Source organism: Zophobas morio, unplaced genomic scaffold (genome assembly GCF_036711695.1).
Source record: "Zophobas morio isolate AGI-343-1 ecotype UQ-CSIRO unplaced genomic scaffold, CSIRO_AGI_Zmor_V1 ptg000005l, whole genome shotgun sequence".
NCBI lineage: Eukaryota > Metazoa > Arthropoda > Insecta > Coleoptera > Tenebrionidae > Zophobas > Zophobas morio.
In genome coordinates, this window is record NW_026972110.1 from 4547424 (window position 1) to 4570012 (window position 22589).

General features: G+C 31.8%; 1 protein-coding gene across 2 annotated transcripts in view; it reads right to left on the minus strand.

The window, feature by feature from the left end:
* The window catches only part of LOC135146303 (T-box transcription factor TBX20-like), a 96755-nt gene that overhangs the window by 66396 nt on the left and 7770 nt on the right, over positions 1 to 22589 (minus strand). For both annotated transcript variants that reach the window (XM_064078465.1, XM_064078472.1), the window contains one exon: positions 3933 to 4248. In XM_064078465.1, the coding sequence (XP_063934535.1) occupies positions 3933 to 4248 (316 nt within the window). The remainder of the gene's footprint in view (positions 1 to 3932; positions 4249 to 22589) is intronic.

The following is a 22589-nucleotide window of genomic DNA, read 5'->3' on the forward strand; positions in this document are numbered from 1 at the left end:
ACACAAGCTCTTTTCTTCGTATTTATCTAATAGAAAGCAATGTTCGGCAGTGAATAACATGCAATCCGCGTTTACAACAGTAAAACATGGTGTTCCGCAAGGGTCCGTTTTAGGGCCCCTGCTTTTTATTATTTATACAAACGATTTCTATAATTTTATAAACAAGAAAGCGAATTGTGTGCTATACGCCGATGATACCTCACTAATCACGTCAGATCGTTGTATTAACAGTTTACTAAACAAAGCCGAAACAGCGCAAAAATATGCAGACATCTGGTTTGCCTCTAACTCTCTAAAACTTAATAAAAATAAAACACAAGAAATCTTAATATCATCCAATAGCAACCTCGTAGGGAACTCTGACACAGTAAAATTACTAGGTTTATCAATTGATACAAACCTGTCCTGGTGTGACCATATCAAATGTCTGGCCAGTAAACTTTCCTCCACTATATTTCTTTTAAGAAAAATGAAAGAAATCGTTAATTTTGGAGCACTTAAGTCTATCTATTATGCGCTTTTCCATTCAAATATGTCTTATGCTATTGTTTTATGGGGAAACTCGCCATTATCTATTACTATATTCCGCTTACAAAAGAGGGCCCTTCGTGTGATGCTGGGTTTGGGTTGTCGCGAGCACTGTCGTCTTTTTTTTATTGAGAATAATATATTGACCCTTCCATGCATTTTTATATATTTCACGGTAATAGAAATTCACTCAAATCGTAGTGATATGATTCATCAGTATCATATTCATAAATATAATACCCGAACAGCTGATTTGGTAAGAACAAGACGTTTTAGATTGACGAAGACAAAAAATTTGTCCATTAACATATCCTTATACAATCACCTACCCCAGCGCTACAGAACTTTATGTGGCTCTGCTTTTAAAATAAAGGTAAAGAAACTTCTCCTGCGTCATGCCTTTTATAGTGCAAATGAATTCCTAGAGTATAAGTTTTAATATGTACATTGTGAGTAGTTTACATCAGTCCATGGACTGTTGTTTTTCTAGTGTTGAATCGTACTTGTACGACATTTTACTGGTTATGTTTTGTATTTTATTATATTTTTTTTGTTGGCTCTTTGACCTGTGTAAATGCTTTGTATATTGCACAAATATATCTATCTATCTATCTATCTATCATGGTGTCGATGGATATTTTAGCTTCTGCTTACATTTGACTATATTAGCTTGTTTCACTTTTAACTTTTTTGACTTTTTTAGTGACAACCGCCCAAAATTTAACAAGATGGGTGAATTTTGATAAGCAGCTTATGAATGACTAAATTTTATTTAAGGCTCAACAATAACAATAAAAGAAAATAGTGGTAACTATTAATATTTCAAAATAACTGCTACACTACTCATTCGCAGCTACAGCTTTATGAATGTAAGTACTTTTCCTTCACAAACATAACATAATTATTATTGTTTATAAAACAATAACTAACATAAATTGACTAATTGTGAATAGTAATTAAATATCTATCAGTTCAAAAGATACTTTTTTAAGTTATTTTTCTAAATTTGCTTAAAAAAATTTTAGATCTGTTGAATGCAGATTGAAAACATTTTTGTAATAATATAAAAAAACACGAAATAAAATATACCGTGTAGATTATAGTACCACATCATGTCTATCACACAAAGCTTGTTAGAAAAATAACTTTACAAGTACACACAGATAATTTTTTAGAATGCGAAAAAATGTTTTGCACTGAATTGCATATTTGACATCGTACACAAAGTAAGCTTATATTTTTTTATTATTTTAACATAATGCCATACCTATATACACAAAATAACTCGTTTTAATGCATTTAGGAACCATCAGTAAATAACAAAATATTGACTTAAAAATGCCTTTTACATGATGTATTTAAAAAACTGAAACATAACGTGCTTACATCACGGTAATTGTTAATGTATCCTAAAGCAACAATGAAATGTTGAAATTGAAACAATTATTTTATTTTTAAAATTAAGTTCAAAGTAGAAAAAAAGGTACGAAAAAAATAGGATATCTTTACAGTAGGTATATTTGTCTGGTATAAGTGTACACAAAGTCATTTAACAGGCACCGAAAAAGTTACTACCATGAATATACAACTAAGTCAAGTAATTCAATTTTATTCCTTGCAAAATATGATGTTTTATACCTAATTTATATTTGTTTACTGAACGTACAAACAGAACTAAATATTTAACGGTTACAATTCAAAACAATGTCAGATTCTTTTCAACTGCTTACTAAATTGATTATTCACAAATAATTCTGAAATTTTCCTTTATTTTTCGTGAGTTTTATGTAATGAGAGTGGTAGCAAACGGTGAGTGATTAATCTGCGACACGGGGTGCAGTGTATAAGTGACATTTAAAACACGACAGGAGCCACACACCGACGTTGACTGAAACACTGCCATCACTCAAGATAATGCCCCTCATTTATCATCTATAGAACTCAAGGGTCGCTCCATATTTATGCGTCGATAGCGGTTTTTTATTCGGCGATAATGTCCGGGAAAAATAGCCAAAGGCCATTGGATTTGACAAATTCGAAAATCTTCAATTTCAGATAAAATATGTGTTGGCTATCAGTTCATTTCGGTGGATGAACCTAATTTCATTAGTTGAGCAGGCAGAGCTGCTTCTAAGGTGTTATTTAGCGGTAATCAATCAATTTTATAATCAATCAAATTTTCGACAGCCACCTGTGTTTTTCAAATAACTTACCAACATTAGTACTTATAAGGGATGAAATGGTTTAACAAAACCTTAATAGCCTGTTTTTTTGGTCAACCGAGCTAATCATTATTAGCCATCTCGCCATCGAACGAACACTTTTATAATCGATTAGGGGCTACCTGCTTTTCACGTCTACCGTCTGCTTTAGTTAAGTGATACAGACAACTTAATCTTTAGCTTCGGTTGTATTTATTATAAAAATTGACTTAGAATAACCGAACCATAAACTTTTGGAAGCCAAAATGCTCCCATATTTTTTTCTTTTTTTACTAAAATTACTGAATATCTATGTATGTATCTTCTGTTTATTCTCTTTACAAATGAAAACTGTAATATTAACAAAATTTAAGGCTGTTGCGATTACATTATCTGATCAACGTATAACATACAATTTTTTACACTGTTAAATATTTTATATTTAATTTTTACTTCCCCTAATTATTAAATTGTGCGTGCAGAGCACTTTTTAACGTTTTCTATGTCCAAATTAAAAAACCATGTAAGTCTTAAACATGGCAAAAAAACAGCCAATATTATGAGCCGTAAGGTTTCCATAGTCAATGGCAAGACACAAGGGTAATTTGAAAGATTCGTGGATATGGTAGACACCTTGTCTTTTTTTTTAAGAACTATAGTCTACTTATTCAAACTAAGTCACTGTACACCGTATGGTAATTAAGTTTGTTATTTTAAACCTTTGTAAGAAATAAGAATACTTATTGGTTGCAATTTGGAAACAAATTCCTTTAGTAGACTTTCCAAACAATTCTAGATATCGATATTTTTCTTAATTAAAAAACTGATTAATGCCAACGAATAATTCTCTAGAAACTTTTGTTTTTGTTCGTTTTTCCTTTACTGATTTTGGTAACACAATAACATTTAACATAAAAAAAAATAAAAACGTATACTTATACAAGCTACAACCTATTATTCCTAGTCATTGTACAGACTTTTGACTCTTTGTTGTTGTAACCGTTATTTTACGGGTCTTATTTTAAACACAACAGGTTTTTTTATCCGAGACTTCCCGAGGGTTAAACATTTCGCCGCAGAAATAATTATTACTGCTCACTGCTTATTTTATTTGTCTTTGCTTTCAAAAGTCATTTTTTTTGCTTATCGATATGTAAGTTTTAAAAATACTGGTAGTTAATTACATTAGCTTGTTTAACTCACCTTCCTGTCTTCGTTATAATCATTTCTGTTCCTAATTCATTAAATTTTTCCCAGAGATCTTTTGTTTCTAGATGACACGTAACTGTCCGAAGTTCTTCACTCGTCCAACGCTCCTGCAAGAGAGGATTTCTAGCAGTCGTAGGCGACCTACGACCATTCGGAACAGAATGTGAGGGCACTCCTGTTTCCGATGTGGAAGACACATCAACCGGTGATTCACGACCACTTTCAATGTCCGGACTAACTAATGTACAGTCTAAACCGACAGGTTCAGGAGTCGAAGGTACTGACGAGGCGGAGGATTCTACAAATTTTTCTGAAACATAAAGAAACCAAAGTTATTATACCATAAACAGCCTTCAGTCGTCGTAGACGTAAAACTATCAAACGATTTAATCTATTTAATTAGTTAACTGACATTCACACATGGTAGAGGTAAAAAATAAAGCCATTAAAAGGGCTTAATGGTCGCTGTTAAAATATCCATAAAAGTCGGAAGTATTTTCTATAACGCAACCCTTTACGTAGAAACAAGGCCCGAAGAACATAAATTGTGGTCTTAGGCTTATTAAAAAAACAGCTTAGGTATAATTTAATCCCTCCGTGGAATGGCAACATGTGCGAGAAAAATTAAAAGTTACTTTATTTGGTGCCACATGAAATACTGAAAATTGTCACGTAAGAAATTACCTTCCACGTAACGAATGCTATTTCCTTTCCTTCGTACGCTCTCATGGGAGACAACTTTGCAAATGATCGTTGCAATTATTGAGCAGTTTAAACGCCTACAACATAACTGTTGTCATCAAGTCATCAAGTATTTACTGCTGTTAAAAATATTTTCATCTATGATCATGGCCGTCGTGTACATATTTCAAAAATAAATAACACAAGTGTTATTCACACTGTGTCGAGCTTGTTGATTATTCGAACATAATTGGGCCTTTTATTGTCATTATTATTGTTCCATTACAGTTAAGTGTAGTATAAATCGTTGTTGGAAAAACTTTGTGTTATTATTATAAAACCCAACAATTTTGTCATCACTCTCATCAAAGCAAAATATACAGAGCGAGCGGAAACGGAGAAAGGTCCAACCACCTAATGTTCACAACAACAATAGGTCCAACGATAATCGCGATGAGATGTTATCAGCAGATAAGAGGATCATGCATGTAATGACACTGTAAATTATATCCACCTAATGCCCAGTGCTTACAAAAACCCACAATTATATAATGTTTGCCATGCGGTACCTTAACGCTTGCATTAAATAACGCACAACGGTTTTGCTAAGTTTGCTTTTCACGAATTGCTGCCTAATTATTGAAGTAATTACAAGAATTCGTGGACTCGTGCGACCCTAGCTGAAATAACGGTTGAGTGCAATTATTTCTCTGTTATGTCATTTTATATTACAACTCTTTGAACAATATTATCTTTTCGACATGGAGATTAAGTAATGCATGAATGAATCTATCATTCTAGTTCTTGGATTGTTGTAATAACCATATAAATCAAGCGATCAAGTTCTATATTTTAAATGATTAGCCTTTTCAAAGACCTTTCAATCTGACCATTACAATCTATAGTAAATCGTCTATTAGTTTCAACATACAAAGAGAAATTATATCGTTAAAAATAACAATAAAAGTTACCTTAAAATGCTATTATTAGTGCGACTGTCGCTATAATGTCCAAGGTATTAATCTGCACTGAATTTGGTGTAAAACCGTCAAACATTCAATTTATCAAACGCCAGATTTTGTACAGCAAAAACATCAACTTACCACCATTAACACTTCCTATTCTCAATAAATTGCTTTCCTAAAAAAACTGAGGGTGAAATTATAAATTTGTGTTTATCTAAGTGTTAAAAATATTATAACGCTTTCTGCAAAATTTAAAGTTTTTAATTTATTGGTTGTTTCTAAGGTGAGATCAGTTATAATTGGAAAAAACACATAAGCCTAATTCAGATCATGATAATAATAATTAATTCTACAAAAATTCGAACACCAAAATCTACTTAAGTATCTTCCCATAGATTTTATTAAAGATTTCTTTACACGCTTATTTTTATGTGCACAATAGGATCTAGTGGAGAAAAAGCTTCTAAATGTATATTTCATCAATTTGAAGAAATAACTATGTCTAAGGCCCTAAATGTTATGCGTACGGAATAGGTTGCTGGCTCATTTAGTACGTTCCGCATATCTTAAAACAGGTTTTCATCATTTAGTTTTAAATGTTTAATGATTCTCACTTGTGGCAAATCCAGGACTGAAATAGCGATGGTAAGATGGCTTTCCAGCGTATGGGGCAATAAATTAAATTTCAATAATGAGGTGCAGCTAAATTTTTCAAATAAATAAAACGAACATTAAAACCCTGACAGACGTGTAGACATGCAAAATCCTCTTGGGTAGACAGCATTTCTATTTACACTACAGATCGAGTTATGTCTTATTTTATTATATACCTATGTGAAAATGTTTCTAACAGGAACAGGTTAGTTTAGTTACCAGGTAACTGAAGTGTATATTAAATATTAATTATAGTAATTCTCATTTCTGTGTAATGAATTTAAAATATACATACATAGTGCCAAACTGTAATAATGAATCTTCTGCTACATGAATTGTCGTATCTAAATATTTCCTAAAATCCCATTACCTTTCCCAGTATTGTTACTATTTTAGCAATACGTATGTGATACATAGCTTCAGTACAATTATATATCTACATAGCTGATGAGTTGATGACATAAATTTTAGAATTTGGAAATTTTTTGCATTAAAATATATGGCATAAAAAACAGCAGAAAATTAAAATTCAGTTCATTGGACAAATTGGTATCAAATGTTGCTGCCAGGAACAAGCTGTATGTTATACAAGTTGAAGAAATAATTAACATAATCTACTACAAAATAAATAATAAATTTGTTAAAAAAATACGTTGCGTAATAAAGTTTGAAATTAGAATCATACATAAAGTTATGAAAAATCCTTGATTAAAAAACTTGATACATTGTAGGCAATGATGCGGAAAAACTTGTCCGTAATAGACTTATTGCTTTCGGAATACGTGCGAACGGCAATTAACAAGCCTGTAAAAGTAACTGCAATTACATGCCGACAAAGCTAAAAGCAGTACCCGATGTACTTAATTATGATTCAAATAAAATTTATCGAAAGTAATTATATAATCATGTAAAATCAGTTCCAATTAACGACTTGCAAAGTAACACAAAAATCATCTGCAACATCAACACTTAATTTTACGATATAAAGTGAACATTTATTGTCGAAGCAATTTTCAATGAAACTATTGCAACAATGATTACGTATACTAAATTTTATTTGAAAACAAAATCCAAATATTAAATAAAGTAGCTGGTATATGGATTACTTTTCGAATAAGTACTTAAAACATTTCACAAATTATTAACTTGTTAAAACTAACTCAAACACGTTATTATCCCCACAACACAAAAAACGTCTGCACACTATTTCAACTAACTACGTTGCAATTTTCAAATGGAAAGGTACCTCTCGAAAGGCGTCGATTGCTTGTTGAAATTTTGGGTGCTGCAGGAATAAGAAACGCGTAAAAGAAAAGCTTTCTCTCTCAAAGTGTAAGTTTCTATTACTGCTACTGAAATTCTGTTTTCAATGAAGTAAAATTTCATATTGTAGAAAAAGTATTATATGCAACTTTTAACACAAAATACGTAGTGATTTCTACTGCATTTCAGCCAGATTCACCTGCGGTTCGCAAAATGTTTACTTATGTTACTTATGGTATGTACTTAGTTAGGTACTGTGAACAGTAGATCCTGTCGTGGTTTCGTTTCACATTGTGATGCCTCGTGCATAGAAAATACGCTTATGTAATTAGTAATTAATGTGCTTTTATCACAAATTACTATCAATAAATGTGAGCTAAAGAATAACCGTACTGCTGGTTTTAAAATTATACTAATTTAATAAGTCTCGAATTCTGTTGTTCTGTTTGGCAGTTAAGAAAGTTGATGACAATTGAAAATATGTCGTTCCTAACATAGTTTATCAACAACCTAAAATAACGATAACAAGCAAGCAAACTCTAATAGTGTTTAAAATTGTTCTATTAGCAGTGAACAATAGCTGATTATAATATAATAGATTTCAGTTCACAATAGGTGCCTACCTGTATTGATTAATGCATAATAAAATACTGAATCTAAACGTATGGCTAAATGTTTCATTTTTCCGACACGTCTTTTAACTTTGTCTATACCTTAATTTGATTTATGAATCGTACTTTAAGTTCATATTTATTTTCAGCGCCCGATCAGTGAATCTCTGGTCATATATAAAAGTTCATATTAATAAACAAAGAGCTACACCAAATATATGTCCAGAATAATATTCCCACAACGTCGCTTCCTGTCAATAAATAAATCAAACTCAATCCGTTAAAGTAATTTGTTAGACTTAATTATGTTGTATTAAAGCGACCGTCTTATATGGAATGTTCCACTTATCAGCATTTCTAGCATTACAGATGTCAATTTCAAAGTTACTCAATAGATACAGCTACAAGTCGGGTGTGGTCTGATCTATCTGATCAATTATTGTCACTATTGTTGATTTATTTCTTAAGGTCGAATATAACTTCAAGATTTGTCTGTTTGAGATCGACAACAACAGTATAATAAAATACAGCTTTTATCACTCTTTGTTTTTTATTTTAGCAAGCCGAAATTAATTAAAACGAAGTACAGTAATTGGTGTATTAAGAGTTCAAATTATGGTTAGCTGCTTTTATGCTTTTATGCTGTTTGAGGTGGACGCAGAAAATTAATAACATATTATTGAAACGTTCTCAGTTTATGTTAAAAAATGTGTGAAAGTTTTGAGAGAAGACGCCTCCACCGGAAACCGCAGCAACTTTACTGTTTGCTAACTATACAGGTGTCTCAGAAATAAGTACATTAATTTTAACCAGTAACAGAACTCGTGAAACGGAACAACTTTTTTATTTAGCACTTTTTCGAAAACTCAAGTCGAATTTCGAATTTTCCCACCCATATATTCACGAGCCGTCTATGTTCACCTTAAATAATAACTTAAATAATAGCAACACTACAACAATGAAGAAGGTACCGTAGCAACCGTTTTGACACTGACAATCATTTTTATGTCAATGTTTTTATTAAACGTTGTCCCTTTAAAGTTTGTTTGGCACAGATTTCTAATTTATAGACGAAATGTGTTGAAATGGCTTTGTTTTCAAATCTTGAATGCACCGATATCGTTTTAACGTACGGTGAAGCTCGGGGAAATGGCACTCGCGCCCAACGAATTTTTTCAGAAAACCTCCCAAATCGTCTGCCAAATGTGCGCAGTTTTAAGAACGTTGCAGCATTTTGGAGAGTACGGATCTTTTAAACCTGCACCTCAAGATCGGGGTAAGTTACATAGTAATAGAATTGCTAATATTGAAGAGGCTGTTTTGAAGAGTGTCGAAGCTCGACCGGGCACTAGCACGTATCACTGTCTAGTGTGATGTATCGGAGAGTAGTATTTGGAGGATACTCAGAGAACAAATGTACCCCTTTCAGGACCAGAAAGTTCAGTTATTGAAACTAACAGACTTACCACTTAGGCAAAACTTTTGTGAGTGGGTTAATAGAAAAATAAACGAACAAGCAAATTTTGTATCTCTTATACCATCAACTGATGAGGTCGGTTACACGAGGGAAGGTGTTAAACACCCATATTTGGGCCGATGAAATTCCGTACGCCATTAGGGAGCAGGATTTTCAATTTCTCTCTAAATGTTTGTCACATTGACAAGATTAGGAAAATACGTATCCTAGTATATATATAACTGTTTTTGACCATAAATTATTAATTATAATAATTATTAGTGTCCATGGGTGACTGAGGATCCATGGGCGGGTAACCTTAATTGGGGTATAACTTTAACAATTTTTAACTGGATAATTAAAAAGTTTTTGACAAAACTCTACTAAGAAAAGTTGTTGAGTTCACTGCGCTCTATAACTGATTAAAATTAATGTACTTATTTCTGAGACATCCTGTATTTATACCTGATAGTTAGGCGGTGTTAAAATAAATCTGTCAGTATTATGATTACTATATTTACACATGAATTAAAGTACAAATTTAAAATACACAATCTAAGCAAAATTTACTGAAAATTCCCAGCAATTTTCCCAAAACCTAAACTTTCTGTAACATATATTAGCACTTTTTTGTAAAAAACTTCAATATTTTAGAACATGTTGCGTTAAGGAATTGAAATTTTCTCGAATATTATTTTGAGATTGATTTTTAAATTACTCCCCTTTATTAGTGGAACGAGGGTGTAATTGCGATGTTATGCCCACATTTGTTTATACCCTTTTTCTACCACTAAAGATGGGAATTTTTGAGTATCTAAACTTTGCAGTTTCTGTAGCTGTTACTGAGGTACTAACTCTCATTATCTGAAGAAAAATATACAAATGCATTAACTCATTTCACAACTAAAATATCAAACCGATTAACAATGAGTAAATTTTCGTTCTCTGTTTGTTTCTGTATTAAAGGATACCAATAAATACAAATAAAAGCAGTTATTAATAGAAAACGTGCAATAATAAATAATACTCCTAATTAATATAAAAATATAACCAGCTGACGCTTTTCATATAGACTTGAATTTTCTTTTTATTTTGTGAATTTTTGAAGAGGACTTTTTGTTTGTTTACAGACGTGCACAGTTGAAGAACTCATAAAAGGATATTTAACGTTGGCTTAATGACGAAGTGGTGAAAAATGGTATTTAAAAAATTGGTTAAGATTGTTTAGATAGAAACAAAATAGGGGTGAGGTCAGCAATTTCAAAACCATTTCTGCAGCATAAATTAATAAAACATCAGCAAGTAAAAAGTAATCCTATTAAAATATTTGCAACCTTTCAGAGTATTCGGTTTTGTAATTTCAGAGTTATTTTGAATTTTTTTTTTTCAAAAATCTGTATGCTTGCAGCGTAGGAATTATGGTATTTTACAAAATACCTTTACGATGCAAAATTTTGAGGTGACGTCATAAAATTGTTGGTACAATATATGCATTCCTAAAATACATATAAAATTTGACAATTTATGCGACCTATTTTTCATATTCTAGAGGAGAATACTTCCTTGGCTTACGCTCGGGAAGTAAAATAATTCTTCATTATTGGTGCTACAATTTCCATGTGACTGGGTATATGTCGACACAAAATATAAATTATTAGAATCGAATTTTTAGTTAAGTCAATATTAAGTAATTAATTTATTATTTATATTATCTACTTAATTTATTCTAGGTACGGGCATTTGTGTTGTTATTAACTAATAAATCTAATTAAATTGTTCTGTAAATGAAATATTGTTGTGTTCGACAAATGATGATGATGAGGATGATGATGATTACTATTATTATTATTATTACGATTACTAATGAAATGGAGCTCGTAATTTCTGCTTCACACGTTGGATTCTTATCAAATACAACGTGTGTGAAACAGTATAAGCGAATTCATGCGCCATGATAATAATGTGTTTCTGCTTTCAGGCATAAATTAACCGTACGCTTCTAGATCTCAACAAATAGCAGTAGATACATATATTTTTCCGTGTATGTATTCATCACACATTTGTTAAGAGTCCCTAGACAAAATGTCGTCAAGTGTGTCTGTTATTTTATTACTTTACAATAATTAATTATGATCTGTCATATTTCAAGTGTAAATTTTACTAAAACCTTTTCCTTCCATAAATAAAATTGCTTACACTTTGCAAATGCAATATGTACAGTGTATCTTAATTGACATTAATTTAGTTATTAGAGCCATACTTTTAGTTTAATATAATAAAGGCTAAAAATTGTTATTATCGATGCAGTTTTGGTTACGAATGCTATAGTACTCGTAGTAGTGTACTCGGCAGTACACCAATCACAATTCCATTTAAGTTAGATTTTACAGCCCATAGATAACCAATAACATGTTCATTTCCCGGCATTGTCTCAACATATTATTTATTTGTGGTCGTCGGCGGCGGTCATTGTTTTTCTGCAGTGTTATCATAATAAAGTGAAAGGGGAGTAGCTCCCAGGTGTTCTACAACACTGTTGTTATGTTCTTGATAATGGAAGAATGTGGAAAAACACAACAATCGTACCTAATTTGAAGGTAACTATGTATGTACCTACATGACTGAAAAGCTAGTATGCAACTAAACCGAAAAGAGAAAAGAGAGAAGAGAAAGAGTTTCATGATTAATTCATTTTAAATGATATAAAATACATTGAATTAGTTTACATTTTTACAAAAAATATATACTTATTAAAGCAACTAAAAAAATTATTGCATGCCGTAGATCAAACGAATCGTTCAAAGACAGATTACATAAATCTGCTAGTCATAGTCATCACAATTAAAATCTCAGCGACCTATCGATTGTAAAATTTGTGGTAAAAAATAGGTTCAAAAATATACAAAGTATGTAGAAATATGTTTCACAATTTTACAGTGGCGGCTCGTGACCTTTTGAAATGGGGAGACACAATTTGATTGATGAGTTAAATATGAAGATACAGAACAGATTGTTATTGCCAATTAATAGACGAAATTGTGTGACGGAAATAAATACAAAAATACATCCAATAAAAGTAAAAAATTGGTCTAAAGAGTTTAGACAGTACTTCCCTCGCTGTCGGAAACGTGACGACTGCACGCCTATTATGTTTTTTTTTCGCATTAGATTTCAAAGCATTCGGTTTTGTAGTTCCTGATTAAATCAATAAAATAAATCTGAGCATTCATTATATTTTTTGTCACCCTGTATATTCAAATCCAAAAAATATGAATGGAATGATAAATTACAAGAAGAGACTCATCATATTTTGTACATTATAGATAGGATTATTCGGCAAAATTTTGAGCTGACGTCATCAATTTTTTGGAGGGGATAAGCAAATATATTTTTACTAAAAAATTATTATGCTCTTTATAACCTTAAAACATTTGCAAGATTTCAAAGCATTTGGTTCTGTAGTTCCTGATTAAATCAATAAAATAAATTTACCCATTCATTAATTTTTTGCGTCACCCTGTATATGCAAATCCAAAAAATATTAATGGAATGATAATTGACAAGAAGAGACTCATCATATTTTGTACATTTTAGATAGGATTTATTCAGCAAAATGTTGGGGTGGCGTCATCAATTTTTCGGAGGCCATAACTAAATATATTGTGATTAAAATTTTATCATGCTTATCATAATTGTAAACCATCTGCAAGATTTCAAAGCATTCGGTTTTGTAGATTCAAAATTAAATGTCAAAATGTTGTTTCCTAATTATTTTTTTTTCCAAATCTCAATTCGGAATCATAAACTACATGTGTAAGACTATGTTATTTGATACAATTTAAAACCCAATTACTATTTACAATTTTGAACTGACGTCATCACATTAGTGGTGGGGATGATTAGACAAATTTTGGTTAGCGTTTTACGATCTACATGATATACCTAATATAAATACAAAATTTGACAACAATCGGTCCAGTACTTTCGGAGATTATCTGTCTAATAAAAATCCCGGACGGCAGACAGACGGACAGACGGACAGACAGACGGAAACGGGAGACATATTTCTTCGTCTTCTAGGGGTCATGAAAGATCGAGAAAATGTAAAAGTAGAGAGTCGGCCGCGGACTCGATTACAATACTTCCTTTGCTTACGCTCGGGAAGTAAAAAGGATTTCTCCACATACCTTGTTGCCTTCGGTTAAAATTTTACGTTCATGGCATCTAAAAATTCATTTTGAACAGTTTTCGACGTTCCTTTAAAAACCGTTGCTTGTTTTAAATGATTTGATAAAGCAGAGTCCAATTAAGCCGTAAAATCAATCAGACCTCGAAATATGCCTGGATTTTGTGATTCCCTACTTTCGTCATGTCCACGTAAAGCAAGTTCAAACGCTCCACAAAATTGTATGCACATTATCAATCGGCGTAATATATGCCAATTTTTGTCGACCCTTGCGTTATATGCCGAATATTATTATTAATATAGGCGGTGTGTAGTTGTTTCTGAATGTCTGTATTACCGAGAAAATTATCCAAAAATATTTATTATACTTGTTCGCGCAGAATGAAAATTAAAACCTGCGATAGTAACTCAATCTTGCCGAGCACGGTCGGAACGGGACCCCAGTTCAGTTCTCTCAGACGGCTACGACGTCTGATTTCCATGGCAATGGTGTAAACAAAACATCTAAATCAGCCATGATTCGGTCTCTGTGCCCAGGTTTTATTAGCAATAACATATCATATATCCAAGACACACATTTTTAGATGTAAGTGGATATAAGTTTTGATACATTTTATACAAGTGGAACGAGATAAAAAAATTACTTTTGATAATTATGACACAAATTTCCGGACAATTTTTTAAATATTGAAAATTATTACTTTACCATGTCCAGTGTGTTTGTAGACGTTGTAATTTTTGGGGGCACGTGCCCTTGTGCACCAGCTGCCCCTACAATTTTAAAGTATTCGTGACGTGGCCCAAAAAACTTTTTAATGTCGTATTTAAACCTTTTAACATTCTTTTAGCAGTAAATGATAATACTTTGACATTGGTTCACTACATATTAACTAATTCATTATAAGTTTACATGGGGAACTATTTTCCAGACAGCTCTGCCGAATGCTGAAATGTGCTGTACTGATGAGACCAAATTAGGTCGAAATCTCAGTGTGCAGTTTTTCATTGAGTTGTCTCCCTTTTCAAGTCAGAAATTTTTTACCGGCGTACAATTTTAGATTAAAAAAGGTTGTGATCAGCGCACGTCGGGCATTATAAATAGAAAAGTGATGTTTACTGGAAAAAAATACGATAAGCTTATGTGTTGTAATCTCAGCCTCCCTTTGTCTAAAATTTTATTAATCATACGGTTGAAAATACTGAAGTACTTATTTACTAATATTGTAGTTTTAGGTGACAATTATTTTTTAGCATGTACAAGTAGGTATGTATATATTTTATTTTTATAGGCTACAGAAAACCACTGCAAAGTATTAGCAGATATTTAGTTTTATACAGATAATAGTAGGTATCAGATGTTTAAAAATTTCTTGTCATTCACTGATCTACAATTTCTGGAACTTTTATCACCTATTTTTCAAAATGAGAGTTAAATCTTGACCTTCCTTTCATGTAAGAATATCTAAAAAATTGTTCTAAAGTCATTTAGAGTGTACTACCTTTGATTTTGAAATATATTGGAACAAATACAGCTTTCTCGAAAAATAAAAAAAATAATTTTGTGAATTTTATTTATTTTTCGCAACCCCTATAAGTTAAGATAAAGATATCCATGAACTGTAAAAGTACAGGTAAAGAAGCCTTGACGTAAATAACTCTCCCGCAGCCCTTGCGCCACTGAAGGCATAGTCCGCACAGACACCGACTATATCAAAATATATAAATAGATAATCAAGGGGAAAAAATATTATTAGTACATGCCTAACTTCGATTGTTTATGCTTATACATTGAAAGAATGCGACTATTACGCACGTAGGAAGCTGCCTAATGGGAAAAATTATAACCCATGAGAATCAAGGACGTTTGTGATAGTAATTAAAAATTTTGGCGGCACGAACACTGTGTCGATAATGCAGTTTGGATTTTTTTTTGCGAAAATCTGGATGGCAAAGATTAAAAATCAAGGCGGATTCATAAACCACAAGTTAGGAGTATGCTCTTTTATAAAACTTAAATGGCGTTTACTAAAAAAAAATGAAAAGACGTCATCATGGTGGTGATGATTAACCAAATTTTAGTTAGTGTTTTACCTTCTACACGATATTCCTAACATACGTATAAAATGTGACAACAATCGGTGCAGTAGTTTCGGAGATTTTCTGTCTAATAAAATCAACACAGATAGACGACAGACAGGTAGACAGACAAACAGAAACGAGAACCTACTTTTTGGGTTCTTGAAACCTTGAGAAATCATGCTAGTCGGTCGATGGATGCTATTACAATATGTACAGATCTGCACAACAGCGACATCACCCCTCCACCCACCCTGCAACGGTACTACCTCAGGGGTGAACGAGAAGAGAACAAGACAAGAACAAGACAAGAACGAAGCACGTAGTCATCGCGAACTGTTCTACAGATTGACATGTATTTATAAGCAATATATCTTTATTAATAACTATACTCTTTTTCTTTGTGTTCGTACCGTGTTCGGTAAAAATATGGTCCTTCGAAAATAGCCTGCGGCTCGACGCCACAAATGTGTATACTGATTTCCATAAAAATCCGAACACCTTGAATTAGTTGACTGATAAAACTGAAAGTTTCACCAAATGTGCATTAAATCGAACCAAATAAATGATTAAAATAACAGGCCTAAAACTTGTGAAATAGAAAATTGATTCAATAATGTGTGGGTCCACTTTGATTTCTAATGCACTCATTTACTCGGCGAGGCATACTTGAAAGAAGATGGTTTATGGTGTCCTGTGGGATTTCGTCCCAAGCTTCCTCAAAGCGCCTACGAAGGTCATTTAAATTATTTGGGGGATGCTGCAAGTTATCTAGACATGTGCCCATGATATCTCACACATATTCGATTGGTGACAAATCTGGTGAACGAGCAGGTCAGGGGAGAACTTCTACATTATGTTGTTGAAGGTACTCTGTTGTGACTCTTGCCGTATGTGGGCGTGCATTGTCTTGCTGAAATAGGAGTCGATCTAACCCTCTAAGGTAAGGAACTGCAATCGGCTCCAGTACTGTATCAATGTATCCTCTTGCATTTAAATTTCCCTGAGTGAAAACTAGAGGGGACCTGCCACCCTGCGTTATTGTCCCCCAAACCATCACACCTTCATCGTGAGCCCAAAGATAAAACCGCGGAAACACAATCCGATTCCATTCGTGGTCCCAATTTGCTCGCTCGTTGCACCAATGCAAGCACGATGTCTTGGTGTCAATGCGATGCAAAGAAATGGTCGACATGAACGCAACTGAAACGACCTTATTCGGCCATAAACTGATGGCATGGAGATCCTATGCTCCAAGTAGAACGTCTGTCTCGTAGGCTAGCAGTTCGTTCGCTGACGTTCTTTGAGGATGACCAGATCCAGGAATTCGCTCATGCACTCCTTCCTCAGACCACCTCCTCCAACAACACCGTTGGAACACTACGGCCTATACGGTCCGCAATTGCCGTATTGAAAACCGGCTTCTCTCATACCGACAATGCGGCCTTTTTGAAACTTACTCATTTGATGAAAATGAACCGGCTCATGACGTTTTGGCATTTTTTACTTTGTTTTCTACGCGATAGCCCTAAAATTTTCTACATAACTAACGGAAATCAACTAGCAAAGCAAAATTCTGCTAGACGAAACGTTGTTTTCAAAAGGTAAAAAGGGTAAGATAACGTTAATGGTTTTTGTTGAAATTTTAATCATTTCTTCCATGACTGTACCCATATCGGATCCGATAATAAGAAAAAATGGCTCAACTCCTTCGAGGTGTTCGGATTTTTATTGAAATCAGTATATTTCCTTTTAGTACGCTGCGAAAATAAAAATCGTACTATGTTATCAGTTTATCACAACAGTTTTAACTGTCACTCCATTAGAAGCAGTGGGCAGTTGAATTGTTATCAGTTCCTATTTATACTTCTAATATAACCTAATATCATTTCTCACCTAGAAAGAAGGTAAGAAGTGACATTCTTGTGAATATACTACATGCAAAAGAATAAGTAAAATTTTGTTTTTCTTTGACTGGATATAGCCCTATGAAGATGAGAGTTTAAAAAACTGTTTTTAAAAAATAAATAGTTATATTTCTAAAAAGGCTACATTTTACCTCTAGTTGGCTTTTTGAAGAAATCTTTTGAAAATTAGAATATTTTTTTTGTGTTGCAATAATTTTTAATTCCCAAGCGTAAGTTGAGGAGGTATTGTACATAATAATATAACGAATGACTACTTTCATGTTTTCTTGACGTTTCATTACCCCTAAAATATGAGAAAGTAGATTTCACGTTTCCGTTTTTCTGTCGTCTGTTATCTGTCTGTCGTCTTTTTGTGTTAATGTTTATTAGAGAGATACTCTTCGAAATTACCGGACCGATTCTTGTCAAACTTTATAGGTATGTATGCTAGGAATATGATGAATATGGTAAACAAATGAGACGACGTCATTTCCGTTATTTAAATTTTACTCCTGCAGTTGTGAGATACATATTTAAATTTTTGGGAAAAAAATTAAGTAACATTTTGCAATTTAAGTACTGAAATATACAATACTCTTTATACTATAATGCTCATTTTTTCTAGCAGAATAATTTGAAAGTTACAGTGATGCATAAGAACGAATGAAATCACTGTTTCTAATGTGAAATGAAAACACTTGCAATGTTGGCCGAATTATTACAGTAATTTAAAAAGTCCCAAGTATTTTTAAAAAACTATTGAAGATTAATTTATATCTATAAAAATTAAATATCAGTCACTCCAAGTTAAATTCACTCGTAATCTGACAAACCAGAAACTACTGAATACATGTAGAAACTACATAATCTCTACAACAAAAACAACAACAAAATCGAAAAAATATTTATGAATCTGAATTAATTTTAAATTACCACATACAATGAGCAATATATATATTTCATAATGTATTCAGCAACTTCTCAAAATTATAAATATTTTTCATGAAAAATTATTATGATTCTAATTTCACGTGACTCATCATTGATTCCATTATCGTGTACAGTGATGGCTGCCCATTGACACCCAATATTAAAATTACACCCTTGATGTCCAAATTAATGTAAAAATTGCATGTTCGAAAAGTAAACATTTGTGACAAATAATGATTCGATAAAATTAGTGGTTAATTTAGAAATGCATTAAGTAGAGTGGTGCTAAAACAAGGGCATATTTTATGTGAACCTGATGATTAAATACCCAAGAGCTAACAGAGTGGTGTGAAAACAAACTGGTACTTTAGTTTTATAAGCACGAATATATTACTATAGTGTTATCTATTATACAGGGTTATTCATGAGAAGCTTCGCGCCTAAAAAATTCAAGGTACAACCAGAAATAGAATTTCAAAACCATCTTTGTATTTTCATACGATCATAACAATATTGACGCAATGTCAGATACTATGCCACATTAAAATTGACATTTCGGCAAAATTGATGCAAAATATACATACCTACAGACAAACGTTTGCATTCAAAACATCATCCGTACAGAAGAGCATTTGTTTTGAATTTGTTTATTTTTCATTTTAACTTAAAATTTACTTTTATTTCCAAATTATCAGAACTAAAGAGCTAATTATGTTTTACTTAAGAAAAAAACTATAATGAAGAGCAATTTCAATTTGATTTAGCGCCGGCACAAAAGGGAGTTACTATTATAATATTGCAAAAATGTAATAGAAATCCATTTTTGTGAAATTGCTAAATCAACTTGAAATGTCAAAGAATGCAGTTGTATTGTGGGTTGCGTTTTGAATTTTTTGGGTGAAGAATTTCTCGTGCATAACCACTGTATACTTTATATAATGTAACTGTTTTCCTTTTTTTTATCATTAAGCGTTAAATTTTAAGTCGATGAAACTATTGCACAAACAATGAAAAGTTTTTAACAATAATATAAACCAGAAAGTTTTTAAAATTACTTCAAAATAACAGCTTGATTGTTCGTCCCAATTATATAGAAGACTTTTTTTTGCACTTTATAATAATTATCTTGGTTTTTATTTTATTTCATTCATTTCAACTCATTCGTAACTAGGTTATTCAGCATATGCGAAAAATTTGTTAGTATAGTCCTTATTGTTATTAATTTCACACATTTCCGGCAGAATCATAGGAAGTACTTAGAACAACAAAAGACGAACTAAAACACCTCTCGACTTCTCTTTGCTAATGAATTATCTAGTTGCATATCTAATTTAATAAAAATATGTTCGCTGAAAGTACTCTTCCTCCACTGGTAGCACACTATGAACTTAAGTGATAACCAGTTTAATATTCTATAGTTCAATGCGAGCTCAATATCAAAGTTAGTTTACCCTTTTAACGCCGCTGTTTATAGTGTGTCGCATTATATCTACTTAGAGGTGTTTTAATGATATTATAAAGCTTTAATGGACCATCGATTGATGTTTTTTTTCCTATACTCTGAAGTTTTTTCACAGCCTAAAAGCAACTCGGATGCGAAAAATTATTTTAACACTTGTAAAAATTGTTTACATTCAACGAAGGTGAGGAAAGGTGATTCCACTTATTACAGATTTACTTTATGATACACAAAGAACAAGTTCAAAGAGAAAAAAAATAGTAATAAACAAAGGTGTTTAAAAATGAACAAAATTAGAGGTTATTTTTATAGTCACAGCATATAACAGTAATGATCGTTATCGGGCTAATGATCTGTGATAAACATCGAAACAGTTTTAGCCAAAGTCGTACACTAAATTTGAGTATTTAACTGTAAGCGCATGAAAATATTTACCCAATTGCACGTCCAATTGTTTATTTCGTCCAGGCAGTAAATTATTCAACAAACGTGGAAAATTTCACAAAACTAAACAATCAAAGTCTCTGCGTACGCCAAATTATCAAATATTTTATACGTGTAAATCCGTCAGTTTGTTTAATATAATGTATAAATGGATTTAACACTTTTCCAAAATTGGCACACTCCTGCTATAAATCACCTTTTAATTAGCATACATACAACACAAGTAGGTATGCTCTAGAACAAAGTTCTTCCTCCAGATTTGAATCAAAGGAAAATAATTACATTTTAAATATATTCTTCTTTAAATATCAAAAATAGTAAAAATTATAAACGTGAGAAACTTGAAACCAAGAAATTATAATAATTAATGTATCATTGACTGCAAATCTAAAGAAAAGATTGCTTCTACTATATAAAAAATGAATTGATCACGATTACAATTGTGTTGTCTATAATACATTAACGAGTTTCTAAAAAATACCAGCTATTCATTATTTACAAGTTTGGTAAAATCGATTATTTTTTAATTTTCTAATTTGAAATTATAATACGTAGTCCAAATAATTAGGTCTTAATCTGCCCAACAGTGTTCACGTTATTAATATCGGATTAAAACTTTTCTCACACCCATTTAACTGTACTGTAACCTTGCAAAAATTGTTAATTAGTTATCCATTAACAGCCAAATACTTAAATTAAAACAATTACTTGAAATTATTCGCAAGTTAAAATTTAATATAATTAATAACGATTATGGATGTGGGTGGCCACAATTAACTACTTTTGAGTATACAGGATGATTGAATTATATGGCAAAAAATAAGTACGTAAACCATTCTAGTCTAAAACTATGATCATTTCTCAAAAACAGATAAGGTACAGAATTTTTAAATTTGCTACTTTCTAGCATCAATATTCACACAGAAAAAATGCTTGATTTGGTTAAACAACACCTGGTTTCTTTGATTGTTGCAACTGAGTTGCCTTGGAAGTGCCACTACATATTTCTTTGTAGCGTCCAAAAATTGAATGAATTACCAAGGTGTTACGATATGAATTGTTTTCTAATAATTAATAACATCATACACGAAATTTTAACTGTTTTGTTTAGATTTTGTGGTTAATTACATTTATTTAAAAGCTAAATCATAAAATATTTTCTCCGAATAATTTAAAAATATTAATTTTAGAAATATTTGTTTCATGTTTACTTTTTCTAATGTCACGCCTTTTGTTACTTAAGATTTTATTTGTATTGGGCTTACATTTTTCAAAATTTTCAGATGTGTATGAACATCGATTCAACTCAAAATAACGGTCATATTTTGTTTGTATACGCTGGAGTAGGTAACATTATATATATAAACATATTTCTAAAGTTAGTAGAAAAAAAACTATTAAATAAAAAATTCTAACACATTATTTACCAGAAATAAATGTAGGTGAATTACCGAAAATAAATTCCGTTAGACTTTTTAAAAGAGCGAAAAGTTATTTATAAAATTATTTACTTATGAGATTCACCATTTTATAAATAACTTCTCGACATACTCGCGAGCTTTATTAAAGCATTTAACTAGCAAAAAAATTTCGTATACCTATGTATTTTTCTTAGAAATTTTTTGTCTGTTGGTTTGACCAATAACCACATCAACACCATGAAGTCTGTAAAATTTTAGAAAACAGGAGAAATAAATAAAAATTATCACCGGTGGAAATTTTTGGTTGATTGGGCGATAGGTTTTACTTAATCATCCGACTCTTTATATTTTCTACCATTATTTTTTTTTTGTCGGTGGCCCGCTTCATCAACTTAGGTATGCATGTTTAAAACTTCGTAAAAAAGTTAGAAAATACAACGAAAACGCAACTTTCATGTCGTGATGTAGGTACGTTTCGCGCATGGAGTTTTCAATACATTTTCAAAATTTAATATCTTCATGGTTTCATTATTAATAGAGTTATGATATGAAATTTTAAATATAACTCGCCTAGAACTTTTTCTATATAACACAAGAA